This window comes from Amia ocellicauda, chromosome 7 (assembly GCF_036373705.1).
Source record: "Amia ocellicauda isolate fAmiCal2 chromosome 7, fAmiCal2.hap1, whole genome shotgun sequence".
Lineage (NCBI taxonomy): Eukaryota > Metazoa > Chordata > Actinopteri > Amiiformes > Amiidae > Amia > Amia ocellicauda.
Window position 1 is genome coordinate 13,577,236 of NC_089856.1, and position 15,700 is coordinate 13,592,935.

The window sequence follows — 15,700 nt, forward strand, 5'->3', positions numbered from 1 at the left end:
GCTGAAGGCTTCTTTTTTATTTCTTCTTATTTTTTCTGTCTTTCTCTCTCTCCCTCTCTCATTTTCTCTCTGTTTTCTGCCAGAGGAAGAAGAATCTATTTCTGTGTATTTCTGAGATGCACACCGCCCCCCGGTCAGTTGATTAGATGTAACTATGTGTTTTTGCCCATTAAGTCAGCAGCTGGTTAAAACAACAACCAATAAGTCACAGGGTAAGTCTCCCATGTCATTTATGGTGGTACTGACAGCAAAAGCGTTAACAACACTAGTCTGGGCTGTTGTACTAGTAGTAATATGCAGCAGTAATAGGAGCAATAAGTAGCCTTCACAACAGTAGCAGAGACTGTGGTAGATGTAACAACAGCAGTAGCAGCAACAGTAGCAGCACTAGCGGTAGCAAAGTATAGGACTAGTAGTGACAGGGGCAGCACTAGTGACAGTGGAATATGTTACAGAATAAGTAGAATACTGTATTGAGGCAGGAGAGAGGAGTTTGTGTAAATGTGTGTATATATGTGTGTGTGTGTGTGTGTGTGGCCGGGGGAACTTAAAATATCACAGTTGTGGTATCTGGCTACAGGACAGCTTGGGAGTGACACGTGTGCGTGTCTCTGTTTCTATATGTCTGTTTGGGTGGGAGGAGGAGGTTTGTAATTAAACAAATTTCAACCGGAAAAAAAAAAAATCTACATCTTGATTTATTTGGAGTGTGTTGTGGTGCGGTGTGGTGTTCATCATCAACCGAGAACACAGAAAAAGAGAGATAGATTGATGGGTGGATAGATAGATGATGGTTGGACAGAGAGAGATGAAGAGAGACCGAGAGAGCACGAAAGACAGAGCGCATAGACAGAGCTGGAGACAGAGATGAAGAGACAGAGAGAGAGAGAGACTAGTTACTCTACAACTCCACTGTATGTGTGTGGATGACAGGGCTGTTTCTGTACCGTCACTCATCGAGACTGCGCGCCTGCACGGGGATCATACAGTAGCCTATAGCTCGAGGCGGGGAGATGGGTTGTGTGTGTGTGAGTGTGTGTGTGTGGTGGTTATGGTAATGGTAGGTGGGGGGTGGTGGGGGTGCCGGGAGGTGGGGGCGCTTGCACTCCACGCCGAACACACCGACCGCCACGAAAAACGTCAACGAGACTTTACTGTAACTCCTTGACAAGATAGAACGATAGAGAGAGAGAGAGAGAGAGAGAGCAAAAGGAAAACAATCTAGTTTTTCTAAAATATTAACATATTGCGGGGATTGTACAAGATCTGTGCACAGCGGATTTGTTCTCTTATTTCGATCTATCTTTCCTTATTCCCTTCTCTCTCACACACACACTCACTCACTCGCACACTTTCCTCTCTCTCTCTCACTCTCTTTCTCTCTCCCTCCCTTTCTTCCTTGAGCTCTATGAGGGGAATTAACCTATCCCTCCTTCCACCCAGTAGGGTAAAAAAGAAAGAAAAAAAAGAAAGAAAGAAAAAGAAAGAGAAAGAAAACAAGAGAAAAGACAGCGGCGGCCGAAGAAGCAGCGGTGCCACTAAATCCCTTTTTGATTCCCAGTGTGGCGCTCAATAAGCGAAGAATGTGTCGCCTATCAGTCACCAAGGGGCTGAAGACAGACTGAGGGGTCGCTCCCACGCGTTCATTGTGCTGCTTTACACTGAGACACAACTGCAAACGCCCGAGAGCAGCGCACGACAGAGCATCCCTGCACACCGGACTGTACAGGGAACACATTTTTTCGACCTATTATTCATTTTCTATTTTTTTAATTTAAATTTTATTTTAAATGCTGCCTCAATTCTTGTGTTTTGTTTATTATAATTAGATTTTGGATACTGGTGTTATTGATAGGGCACCCAAACCTGGAGTGCGCCCTTCTACCTGCGCTGAACTGACACGCTCACGTGTAAAGGGAAACAACTCAATTTTTAGATATTTTTTCTGCCTGTTCTTGTGTACCCATACATATTATAGATATATGTATGTAGATGTGTATCCTGCATGTGTCAACGCTGAACGCCTGGATCAGTGACCAAAGACCTGTTTGAACGGAGAAGTGGAAGAAGATACGTGGAGGAAGCGCGGCTGAGGGACGCTGCATCGCCCCCTACTTTGCCCCACACAAAGTTCGGCATTTTTAATTAATTAATTAATTAATTAATTTAGATAATGATTACTTTAAACTGAATAAAATAATCAAATAAATAAATACAATAATAAACACCGGTGCGTTATTCTAACGAATGACAACATCTTAAAGACTTGGAAAGAATCATCAGAAGTCGAAGAAGAAGAAGAAGAAGAAGAAGAAGAAGAAGAAGAAGAAGACTAATTCTAATTTTACAGAGACTTATTACAAGACTACATTGTACTTTTTTGTATCACACAAGAACCAATTAGCGCTGGTGCTGCGGCGCTCGGGTCCGGAGGCGCGATGCGAGTGCTGGCCCTGCTTGCGGGGGTGAGGGCGCTGTGCGCGCTGCTGCTCGGCTCGCTCTCCGGCACGGCGGCGGTCAACAACAGCGGGCGCTGGTGGTGAGTGGCTCACAGCTTCCGCACTGTTAACGGGTTAATAAATAGCGCACTCACACAGAGACGCACACAAAACCACATTCGTACTGTATCACTGACTTAGTATCTGGGGTACATGTAGGTCCGCAATTCTGCCCTTATAGTATTTACAGCATCCTGACGTGTGGGTACATCCACCCATCCACACATACATGTGGATAATAATAATCTGAATAATTAGTTAGTATTTAGCCTGCGTTAGAGGATATTCAGTCAGTGAAGTTTTCGAGACAGACCTATACAACATTTCAAATCATAAAGAATCATTGCAATCAAACACAATGCATGAATGTGGTTCCTGGCACAACCTTAATATTATGATGACTTTTCTTAACGTATTTATTTGTTATTATCATTAATTATTTTTATTAATAATAAGAACAATTAATGATAGTGATAATAATAATCATTATTATTATCACTATAATTCATTGTTATATTATTATTAATACTTATTATTATTATTATTATTATTATTATTATTATTATTATATTTGATACATATATGTGTGTATACACACACACACACACATATAATTATGATGATGTGAAATATGAAACATGAAATATGTGTAAAGTTCGGACATAATGCTTTAGCAGGGCTGACAATGTTCAGAGATAAATCGTACTTAAGCGTATTTTGTGGCAGGCCGTCAATCAGACTGGGCTTTAGAGACAGCAACACGTTACATATTGTGACACTTGCGTAACACACGACTCTGCTACTATGCCGGCTACCATATGAACACTAACAACACGTGTGCGGGATACAGAAGCGATGTGATGAGTCCTGTCTGAACTGTTACACGACGCAGGGCTTATCCCGCTGTATACAATCTAGTGTGAGTTTGTCTTGATGACATAATCGTGGAACACTACACTATGGGATGTACAATCATTCTTGAGTCTTGGTTCTGATTTGTGTACATTATTATTATTATTATTATTATTATTATTATTATTATTATTATTATTATTATTATGTGAGAAAATGGGAAATATCAGGAATCAGAGCCCGTCTTACTAGTTTGCTTTCCATCTGTCTTTACCTCTGTGTATCTATTTTGAGTGGGTATATATCACCGTCAACTGTCGTTTAGTCATTTTTAGAGTAGAGTTACTCTCTTACGTCCTCTTTCTTTCTTTGCACCCAGGTGTTTATTTATTTACAACAGCTGTGCAACAACATCTGAAGGCCTCGTCTGACTGTTCCCTCCCTGTCTTTCTCCCTCTCCCTCTTCCTCTCTCCCTCTCCACCCCCCTCTCTCTCCCCTGTCATTTTGACAGTGCGGCTTGAACGGGCGACAGTATTTTGCAACCCAATGTGGGATAAATTAAATGTGGATTTATTTATGGCTGAACGCAATTCCATTCTAGGTCGCCTTCAGGGTTATTCGAATGGTGAATGTGCGTAATGCATTGCACATTCCAAACTAGATTAAGTTATAGCGGGAGCGTGTTACTTAACCGTGGAATGTATGTATGCATGTGTAATTTTCATGTTTTAACTTATTTGATCGTTTTCTTTTTTCTTTTGCCCCATACATTACAGCAAACACACACACATATGCACACACAATCTGGTACAATTCCTACACAAATAAATCAAAATACGCAGGATGATACTTGCAAAAAGTGCAAGAATCTCTTTGGAATCCCACTGCGAAGATCCTGCAGGTATTCAGCTTTTTACAGGAATTGCCTTTAGGAATTACGACTGAGTTTGTGCTAGCAGAGCGACGTCTTATTTTTAATTAATAACCTGTAACTTTCAAAACAACTACATAAATAAACGAAAAAATAAATAAATAAGAAGCCTACAAAGATACACACATATAAATAAAATGAATAAATAAATAAAACGGCAATAATAATTGTAAGTGTGTGGTTTTCGGAATACAACCGCAATGAAATCAGGCCGCTTTTCCAAACTGGCTAATAGCGCAGACAGACTCGCAGACCGCGCTCCTGCACTGGCCAAGCTGTTTGTTGGACAGGAAAGCTCGTGCTGTTTGCTATGTTCGCAAAAAACCGTGGAAATCTGCATAATGCACACACTCTTTCTCACCAACACTCACACACAAAGGCATATTTTACAAGGAAAAATATGGGGATATTATACGGATTCTAACACGTAATGCCAAGTGAAGATGTATCTTCTTTATGTTCTTATTATTTCTTAGTAGACGCCTTTACTCAGGATTACTTTAAATATGAACAAACAAAAGTAAATTCAAATTACCTCTCTCTCTCTCTCTCTCTCTCTCTCTCTCTCTCTCTCACTCACTCACGCACACACACATATCAATAACAACAGATCACAATGGAACCACGTCCGGTATTACACTGCAACGCAGACACAACGCCAGGCACAAAACGGAGCAGTCACAAACACAGCACAGAAACCAAAAGTATAGATGTTACAGAAGTAACGCATGGGAAGAATGCATATAATGTGAGTAGACCGAGTTATGGAATATGATTGATCAGCGGGGCGAAGCGTGGTGATGTGGCTGTTTGCAGTACACCAGGGTTCCCTATCTCGGTTCAGTGGGGAGCTGCGCTGAACCGTGGCGGTTATAGCGACAGGGCTCGCTCCTGGCAGCCGCTGCCTTTGCTTAAACTGTTCCACTTGCTCCATGGAGCCGACATGCCAGACTCGTTTACTACTCCTGCGCACTATGCCAAGAAAAGAGAGAGAAGGGGAGCAGGAATCCGAAATAAGTGGATAATGATTAAACACTCGTCTCGTATGGTTTTCGCTAGAACACCCCTGCGCTACCGGGGAGAGCCGCCCTGTGTAGAATAACCGGCTGGGGCTCGTTTACTTCAGCGTGGGGGAGAGAGGCAGCTCTGTCTCCAATGTGTGCGTGTTGTCATATGTCACACACGTCCGCCCCCCCACCCACACACACACACAATCCTGACACGAAATGATAATTCAGTGGAATTAAAATGATATATTATTATTATTATTATTATTATTATTATTATTATTATTATTATTATTTATATATTATATTGTTATCATTTTAATGTGACAGGCAATATAAGTAGTAGCAATAGTAAGTGCATTGGTAGTGATAGCATGCATTACAGATGTACACATACGTTTATTAGGGCGACAATATTCCACTGTATTTGACTATTTTAAGGGGTTTAATACTGTGTGATTTCTACAGTCATCTCGCACAGCAAGTGTAGTTATGTAAAACATTCCCAGTTACGGTACTTGTCCTAGGGAATTAAAGTGTAACTGTCGAGGCAAACAAATAATATAAAAATAAAATAATTCCACTTACCGTAATTTTGTCCCTCTGTAATTGAACGTTATAATAATAATAATAATAATAATAATAATAATAATAATAATAATAATAATAATAATAATAATAATAATTGTATCTCAAGCAAAGACTGTGATTCTTACAAATATTATATATATGATTTATTATCGTTATTATGATTTCTTATGATTAAGTTAATTAATAAACAAATATGTATCTGTAGTTTATATTTAGGCTACACTTTCTGATTTGTGTAAAGCGGAGCTACGCTTATCACATCTTAATTCAAATAGGTATAATAATAATAATTTAACAGCATTTTATATATATGTTAGTATGTGGCCTAAGCGATTATTCTCGCTTGGCTGTACCGTGAAAACTATCAGTGTAATTATTAGTAAAGACTTGTTCCGTAAGACAGCGAGCTGTAATAATTACAACAGGAAGTGATTAAGACACACTTTGCCGAACAGCTTTGCGGTCGAGGCAAACAAGCTGAATTTTAATATGTCTCTGTGGTTCACCCAGAAATATTTACTCGTGTTTAATTTTTTTAATATAGTAAAAAAACCCGTCCTCCCGCGCCACAATGCAGCGATCATACTGTATTAGCTTTTCTCCCTCGAATATAGCATAGGTGATTTCACGACTTTGTGAAATATACGTGGGTTATACGTTCTTTATATGATTTATGTGTTAGCAGGAAAGCAAATAATTAAATAAACATTGAGTTAAAATCGAGTGAATTGAGCTTGCTATCTAAAGTAAAGTAAAGACGACGGGCTCTTAAGAGGGGCTCTATAGCACAATGGGGGTGCAACTGGACATTCAAAGTGCAGGGTCTCTCTCTCACACCAATCTTTAACCCTCTACTCCTCTATCCCCAGGGGGATAGTGAACGTGGCATCTTCAGCCAACCTGCTGACAGACTCCCAGAATGCCCAGCTGGTCCTGGACCCCAGCCTACAGCTGCTGAGCCGCCGTCAGCGCCGCCTGATCCGGGTGAACCCTGGCGTCCTGCATGCCATCGCGGGGGGGCTGCACACCGCCATCAAGGAGTGCAAGTGGCAGTTCCGCAACCGGCGCTGGAACTGCCCCACCACCGCGCACAGCCCCGGCGTCTTCGGCAAGATCGTCAACCGAGGTGAGCGTCCTTGCTTGTGTGTATACAGTATCCACCTGGCTAACCAAATAACAGCAACAATATAATACAGTGAACACAGAAACCTATAAACACATGGTAGAATCAAAATACACAGAATGGAAAAAGAATGTAACAAGATCTTTGTGCCTGCAAAATTACACATGATGTGTACAGTTCCAGAGAGTGACCTATTACATCTAACACCAACTGAGTCAGGGTGATATACAGTGAGGGGAAAAAGTATTTGATCCCCTGCTGATTATGTACGTTTGCCCACTGACAAAGAAATGATCAGTCTATAATTTTAATGGTAGGTGTATTTTAACAGTGAGAGACAGAATAACAACAAAAAAATCCAGAAAAACGCATTTCAAAAAAGTTATAAATTGATTTGCATGTTACTGAGGGAAATAAGTATTTGACCCCTTCGACTTAGTACTTGGTGGCGAAACCCTTGTTGGCAATCACAGAGGTCAGACGTTTCTTGTAGTTGGCCACCAGGTTTGCACACATCTCAGGAGGGATTTTGTCCCACTCCTCTTTGCAGATCCTCTCCAAGTCATTAAGGTTTCGAGGCTGACGTTTGGCAACTCGAACCTTCAGCTCCCTCCACAGATTTTCTATGGGATTAAGGTCTGGAGACTGGCTAGGCCACTCCAGGACCTTAATGTGCTTCTTCTTGAGCCACTCCTTTGTTGCCTTGGCTGTGTGTTTTGGGTCATTGTCATGCTGGAATACCCATCCACGACCCATTTTCAATGCCCTGGCTGAGGGAAGGAGGTTCTCACCCAAGATTTGACGGTACATGGCCCCGTCCATCGTCCCTTTGATGCGGTGCAGTTGTCCTGTCCCCTTAGCAGAAAAACACCCCCAAAGCATAATATTTCCACCTCCATGTTTGACGGTGGGGATGGTGTTCTTGGGGTCATTCCTCCTCCTCCAAACACGGCGAGTTGAGTTGATGCCAAAGAGCTTGAGTTTGGTCTCATCTGACCACAACACTTTCACCCAGTTCTCCTCTGAATCATTCAGATGTTCATTGGCAAACTTCAGACGGGCCTGTACATGTGCTTTCTTGAGCAGGGGGACCTTGCAGGCGCTGCAGGATTTCAGTCCTTCACGGCGTAGTGTGTTACCAATTGTTTTCTTGGTGACTATGGTCCCAGCTGCCTTGAGATCATTAACAAGATCCTGCCGTGTAGTTCTGGGCTGATTCCTCACCGTTCTCCTGATCATTGAAACTCCACGAGGTGAGATCTTTCATGGAGCCCCAGACTGAGGGAGACTGACAGTAGGTCTACAATCTTGTCCCTGACATCCTTGGACAGCTCTTGGCCATGGTTGAGAGTTTGGAATCTGATTGATTGATTGCTTCTGTGGACAGATGTCTTTTATACAGGTATGAGATTAGGAGCACTCCCTTTACAGCTCGTTACCTGTATAAAAGACACCTGGGAGACAGAAATCTTGCTGATTGATAGGGGATCAAATACTTATTTCCCTCATTAACATGCAAATCAATTTATAACTTTTTTGAAATGCGTTTTTCTGGATTTTTTTGTTGTTATTCTGTCTCTCACTGTTAAATTACACCTACCATTAAAATTATAGACTGATCATTTCTTTGTCAGTGGGGAAACGTACAAAATCAGCAGGGGATCAAATACCTTTTTCCCTCACTGTATTTGTGTTTGTGCAAAATCTTTTTCAGACCAAAATTACAATCAAATTACAACCTCACACAATGCTGGCAACATACATATATTCAAGCCAGATCCCTCACCAGATCCACCAGATACACTCTGACTCCTTCCTTGACCCCCGTCCCCAACATGTCACCCCCTCTTCCTCCATCTCCATGACCCTTGACCACATGTCTCCCCCTCTCTACACTCCTGACCCAGTCTTGTGTCAGACTGCAGTGGAGCCGTGCCGGATAAGCACTAACACGCACCCTCCATTCTCTCCCTGCCTCCCTCTTCCTTGCCACTGTTGCAGGTTGCCGGGAGACGGCATTTGTGTTTGCAGTGACGAGCGCAGGGGTGACGCATGCAGTGGCACGGTCCTGCTCCGAGGGCTCCATTGAATCCTGCACTTGTGACTATCGGCGGCGGGGCCCTGGTGGCCCTGACTGGCATTGGGGGGGCTGCAGCGATAACATCGACTTTGGGCGAGTGTTCGGGCGCGAGTTTGTAGACTCCAGTGAGAGGGGGCGCGACCTCCGCTACCTCATCAACCTGCACAACAACGAGGCCGGACGCATGGTAAGCAGTGTCGTGGTAGGGGGGTGGTCAAGGGACATGCAGCAGTGATGTCATTGGGGAGTGTGTGATGCGCAGCAGTTACATCATAAGGGAGTGAGTGATATGCAGCAGTGATGTCATAGGGGAGTGTGTGGTGTGCAGCAGTGAAGTCATACAGCAGTGTGTGATGTGCAGCAATGATGTCATAATGGAGTGTGTGGTGTGCAGCAGTGATGTCATAATGGAGTGTGTGATGTTCAGCAGTGAAGTCATAGGGGAGTGTGTAATGTGCAGCAGTGATGTCTTCCTCTTCCCCTCTCTCAGTCTTGTCCGAGACACAGCAGTTGTGAAATAATGCAATAACCCTCTCTCCCTCCGCCCCCACCCATCAGACAGTGTTCTCGGAGATGCGTCAGGAGTGTAAGTGTCACGGCATGTCTGGCTCCTGCACTGTGCGCACCTGCTGGATGCGGCTGCCCAGCTTCCGCGCTGTAGGCGACTTCCTGAAGGACCGCTTCGACGGGGCATCCCGTGTCGTCTACGGCAACAAGGGCAGCAACCGGGCCTCACGCCGGGCTGATCCACGCCACCTGGAGCCAGAGAACCCTGCCCACAAGCCCCCCTCGACCCAGGACCTGGTCTACTTTGAGAAGTCACCCAACTTCTGTTCGTACAATGGCAAGACCGGCACCCCCGGGACCTCAGGTCGCACCTGCAACAGCTCCTCACCAGCACTGGACGGGTGCGAGCTGCTGTGCTGTGGCCGTGGCTACCGGACCAGAACTGAGCGGGTCACAGAGCGCTGCCACTGCACCTTCCACTGGTGCTGCCATGTCAGCTGTCTGAACTGCTCCAGCACACAGGTCCTGCACCAGTGTCTGTGAGGGAGAGCAGGACAGGAGAGGGGCTGAGATTGAGGAGGATGAGGAGAGGGAAGAGAGAGGGGAGGAGGAGAGGGAGGAGAAAGAGAGGAGGAGAAGGAAGATGAGGAGATAGAGGAGGAGGAGAGGGGGAAGAGAGTGAAAGAGAAGAAGAGAGGGGAAAGGGGAGGGTGGAGAATGGGAGAGGTGGATGGGGGTGAAGTGGAGAGGAATGGGATAGGGTGAAGAAGGTGAGAGGTGGAGCATGGATGGGGAGTGAGAGAGGGTACAAACAAGAAGGCACGGCTAATGTGTGTGAGAGAGAGAGCGTACCATACCACTTTTAAAAAAGGAGAGAATTGAAAGAAAAAGAAAATAATAAAAATATAATTATTATTTTACTTAAAACCGTAGAGCCAAGCAGTTTTGACCATTATTGTTAAAACCAAAAATTCACATTTCAGTTCCACAATTGTGTAGAAACAATTTAAATACCACTTGTGACCTGCAACTTTTTAGGAGCTGGAATAATACAATAATAATAATAATGATATGCAAACTCTAACTAAGTAATAAAAAAAATAATGTATTAAGAGGCATTTGCATGATTTAATGGCAAACTGAGACAGAATGAAATCCCAGATTGTAGAGCTCTTTACACGCCTTTAATCACAGTACAGTGGAGCCCCTTGCAGGATGTCAGACCAGTCGCCTTGTTAGCAACCTGATTGATTAATTGGAGAATCAATTAAATAGTTAACGGCCTGGTGTACCAAAGTCCCATCCAACCAACTGAGTGGAATGTAATTTACCAAGTCAGGGCTGGGCAGCTCCAGTTCACGAGGGGTTAATGGGTGACTGATTCACTCCTGGAATAAAACAGGGGGACTCAACTGCTGAACCTGATACAAAGTCCTAGCAATGAAGCAATTAAGACCCTGAGGAGGAATGAGAACCAGACACCCCTGTGGCCCCCCAGGACTGGGACTGCACACCCCCCTCTCCTCCCCCAAGACTGAACTATTATTGTACCCCCATCTCTACGTCTGTCTGTATATAACATGCACTGAAATCATTAAGGGACTCTCTCTTTTGTTTTCTGTACATACAAAAACAATATATTTATTATGAATTTTTTTATACTATTATAGAGCGGCACAGCGTTATTAAAAAATACTGTAGATTGTCTTAAAACCCTTCTGTTGTTTTGTTTTGTTTTTGAATAAAATGTTCTTTATGGTGTTTTTTAAAAAGTTCTTATAGAGCAATAAAATCTCTATTTTCAAAGAATTTGGTTGTCCCGGTCAGTTGTGTTCTTCTCTTCTCCTTTAGGTCTCTCTCTCTCTCTCTCTCTCTTTCTCCCACTCTGTCTCTCTTGACTACACCCAAAGTAATATGTTCTATTACATGCACAAACTCATGCACAAATACAAACACACACAAATGTAAAAACACACACACATGCAAGTAGATACACACAACAACAAAACATACACAAACTTATACATACACACAAATGCAAACACACGCAAACATACCCAGACTCTGGTATGATGTGACATCCAAGCCACCCTGAGCCCCTGTCACTGTTTTTATTGTATTTATTTATTTAATTTACTTATTTACATTTTTTGTTTTTTTTGTACGCTGCATCGCTCCTCATGTTAGCCTTCCTGCTTCTCTCTTTAAATGACTTTATGCAAAAAATAATAATAATAATAAGAAAGTCTCTTTGGCTCTACACTGTGACCACAGCAATCTGGAAGCTATCAGTCCCTCCCCAGATCAGCACTCTGTAGAGGGGTCAGCCAGAGTCACACTGAGCCATACTCACAGTCACACACACACACACACGCATACACACATTCACACACACTCACACTCACAAAAAAATAATGCCTCTCGCTACCATTGGAACATAGTGTTCAGATGTGGCCTAGGCCTTGGGGTGCACTAGACAGAAGCAACTGAGATGATCAGCATGAACATATATTTTATTCCAGTTTCCAGTACGAGATTTAGTAACATTGAAAAAATATCAATAGAAAGGGAGCTTGCAAGTAGACTTTTTAATCATTTTTTGTGGATTATCACAGTCCTGGAGGCCACTGGGGTTGTGTCATATAAAAGAATCAAGTCTCTCACACATGGGAGAGGGACCCTACAGGACTCCTGAGGAAGAAAAAATAAAAAATGTCTGAATTTTTCCAGCCAAAAATCCTTCCCCATTCTCCCTAAACAACCTGCAACTGTCTGTCTGGAATCCCCCCCCAGGGAAGAGTCCCATTGACTGGAACAATACCAAATTCCTCAGGGGAGGTGGCGAAGGGAATTCAAAAGTGAATAAAAAACAGTTTTTGGCCACATTTGTGCCTTGCAAGACTCCAATATGGATTATGTATATATGTTAATTCATTAATTTATGTATTTGTTTTTATAAGGATCAAAAGATTATTTATTGATTTCAAGATATTAACGATACCGCCAACAAAGCAAAATCTGTGATTGTGTGCATGTGTGTGTGTGCAGTGGATACAGTGACATAATTTGGAGAGAAAAACTGCAATGAGACCCCTTACTATTTACTACTGTGTTCCCCCCTCCTCCCTCTCTCTCCCTCTTTCTCTCTCTCTCTCCCTCTCCCTCTATGTAAGTACTCTCTTCTAAATTGTTTCCTTTGGTCACACTGATCTCCTGTCTCTGCTGCTGTCCCCCGTGTGTCTCGGGGAGTCTGCACACCACAGCTCTCTCTGGCTGGGGGGTGTTGGAGAGAGTAAGCGAGCGAGGGAGGGAGCGTGTCTGTGCATACTGGGGCAGAGTGATGGTGCCAGGCCTGTCTACAGCCTTCGTCTCATCTGTCTTGCTGTCAGTTTTGTGTGCCTGTGTGTGTGCATATGTTTGCATGCATATGTGTGTATCTGTGTGTGTGTGTGTGTGTGTGTGTGTGTGTATGTCTGTGTGCATGTGTGTTTGTATATGTGTTTGTCTGTGTGCATGTCTGGGTATGTGTGTGTCTGTGTATGTGTGTGTGAATGTCTCTCTCTCTGTCTCTCTCTGTCTCTCTCTGTCTACCTCTCTCCTGCCTTGGAATGAATAAGAATTGACCATCTACTTCCCTCATTCCTCTCTCTCGCTTTTCACTTTCTCCTCCATTCCCCAGCCCAGCCTGGCAGTTCTTGGAGGGAGTGGGGGGGTGGATAGGCTGTGGGGGGGTAGATAGGCTGTGGGGGGGTGCGGGAGTCAAAGGTGGGCGTCTAGAGGACTGTGGGAATATGAGATGGTGAGAGACACTCTGTCCAGGAACCCAGAGAGCTATCCCATCACCCCCTATGCCACCACCATCACTGACCCCCCCACCCCCCCAAAAAAAATCTCTATAATCACTAAACTCTATAATCCACGGAAGCAATTTGGCTTCTGCTGAGGGGAGGGGGGAGCTCCTATTGTGTATCCAACCCCCCCTCCCCAAGTCCCGTCACTCTCTTGTAATTAACTCTCTCTGCCCACCTCTTTGTAGGACAGTAGCACCCCAGCTTGTCAACTCCTCCCCTCCTGCCCCATCACCCCCCCCAAGCATTCCGATCTGGGACGTCCCATCTCTCCCGGGCAACATGCAGTAGGGGAGAAGGGGGAGGAGAAGGGGGGTGGTGGGGGGATCTCCACTTAATCCTTCTCTCTCTCTCCCTCTCTCCCTCACACATTGTTTTCAAACCCGACAACCTGACTCATATCTGTGAGGTAAGAGAGGGAGAGAGAGAGAGAGAGAGAGAGAGAGAGAGAGAGAGAGAGAGAGAGAGGTTAAGGGAGAAAACAGACAGAGAATAGAGAGATACAGGATAGAGATAGCAAGAGTGTGGAGGGAGAGACAGAGAGAGAAGGGACAGAAAAATGATGAAAAAAGAGGAAGTGAAAGACAGCAGAGAAAGAGAGAGGCAGGGAGATTTAAGACTCTTACACACACACACATACACTCGCACACTCACAGACTCTCTTACAAACACACTCACACACTTTTACACACACTCACAGATATACCCCCAAATGCACAAATGACTCCGGCAGCAGACAAAAGGCACAAAGCTGGGGGAATATGAGGGGGGGGTGGTGGTCACGCCTGGGAAGAGGGGCTATTCTCTGGGGGTAATGAATTATCCGTCAGCCAGTCGGCGCAGCGGACGGGGGGCCAGGCCGCCCCAGTGGGGTAGGAGACGCTAAGTCGGTATTTATTACTGTGCCATTGTCACTAATTGAGCTAATTATCACTGACTCTGCTGAAGACCCACAATGGGAACTGTTGCCTGGGACTGGAGGGGCGGGGGGGTGATGGGGACTGGGGACTGTTTTTCTTCACTCACTCTCACTCACTTTTTCCCTTTCTCTTTCTATCCCCCCCTTTCTCCCTATCCCATATCTGTGCATGCCCCTAGTTTCTCTCCCTCTCTCTCTCTCTCTCTCTCTCTCTCTCTCTCTCTCTCTCTCAGGGCAATACAATACAGTACAATACATTTTAGTACAATACAATAGAGTACAGGTCCTTCAGACCAAATGTATGCTTTGTGAGAACAGCAGAGTACAGCACAGCACAGCCCACTACAGCACAGTCCACTACAGTACAGCACAGCACAGCACAGCACAACACAGTTCACTACAGCACAGCAAGGTACAGCACAGCACAGCCCACTACAGCACAGTCCACTACAGTACAGCACAGCACAGCACAGCACAACACAGTTCACTACAGCACAGCAAGGTACAGCACAGCACAGCCCACTAGAGCACAGCACAGTACAGTACAATACAGCACAGCACAGCACAGCACAGTCCACTGCAGCACAGCACAGTCCACTACAGAACAGCAATGTACAGCACACCATAGCCCACTACAGCACAGCACAGCACAACACAGTCCAGTACAGCACAGGACAGCACAGCCCAGTACACTACAGAACAGTACAGCACAGTACACCACAGCACAGCCCAGAGTGTCACTGGAAAATGACCATGTTGAGCAGCTGACAGTGATGGTGATGTTGATGATCAGTATTGCTATTCTTGTGTTTTTTTATGCTCTGTGTTCCACTCTGTTGGGGTCAGATTGCTATCTGTGTGGCACAGCAATTCAGACACCACAGTCTACCACACAGGGAGCATCTCAAAACTCCCACTGCTAGAGAAACACTGAGAGACAGAGAGCGAGAGAGAGAGAGAGAGAGAGAGAGAGAGAGAGAGAGAGAGAGAGAGAGAGAGAGAGAAGAAGGGATGGAAAGCAGGGCCACTCCAGAGGGGTCTGGGCCAGCTGCTCAGCTCCCACAGCCTCCAGCATATTGCCACCGTTAGTGTTCCCCTGAGCTTTAATCCAGAGGATGGGGTGGGGAGGGGCACAGGGCACCTTTAGCACACAGGAGGCAGCGCAGGACTGCAGGTAGGGTGGTCCCAGCTGATGGGCATATGATGCTCAGGACTCAGGCCATTCAGTTACTTCCATGGCCTCTGTGCCCTGCCCAGAGCCGTGTATCAATGTAGCTGTGGAATTGTCAGTGGTGTCTGTTGCTGGCAGGGGGGTGGGGTGGGGTCAGGACAGCTGGGAGGCA

General features: G+C 44.8%; 1 protein-coding gene across 1 annotated transcript; it reads left to right on the forward strand.

The window, feature by feature from the left end:
* Nucleotides 1-1,177: 1,177 nt before the first annotated feature.
* wnt1 (wingless-type MMTV integration site family, member 1) lies at nt 1,178-10,186 on the forward strand. The gene is made up of 4 exons (XM_066708550.1): nt 1,178-2,539; nt 6,750-7,006; nt 9,005-9,270; nt 9,642-10,186. Exons 1-4 carry the CDS (start codon nt 2,439-2,441, stop codon nt 10,131-10,133), a joined length of 1,116 nt encoding a protein of 371 aa, XP_066564647.1. The 5' UTR covers nt 1,178-2,438; the 3' UTR covers nt 10,134-10,186.
* Nucleotides 10,187-15,700: the final 5,514 nt, after the last annotated feature.

Coding starts and splice junctions, on each gene's coding strand:
- wnt1 (XM_066708550.1), top strand. CDS start 2,439: ATGCGAGTGCTGGCCCTGCTTGCGGGGGTGAGGGCGCTGTGCGCGCTG. Junction 2,540..6,749: donor AACAACAGCGGGCGCTGGTG/GTGAGTGGCTCA, acceptor CTCTATCCCCAG/GGGGATAGTGAACGTGGCAT. Junction 7,007..9,004: donor CGGCAAGATCGTCAACCGAG/GTGAGCGTCCTT, acceptor CCACTGTTGCAG/GTTGCCGGGAGACGGCATTT.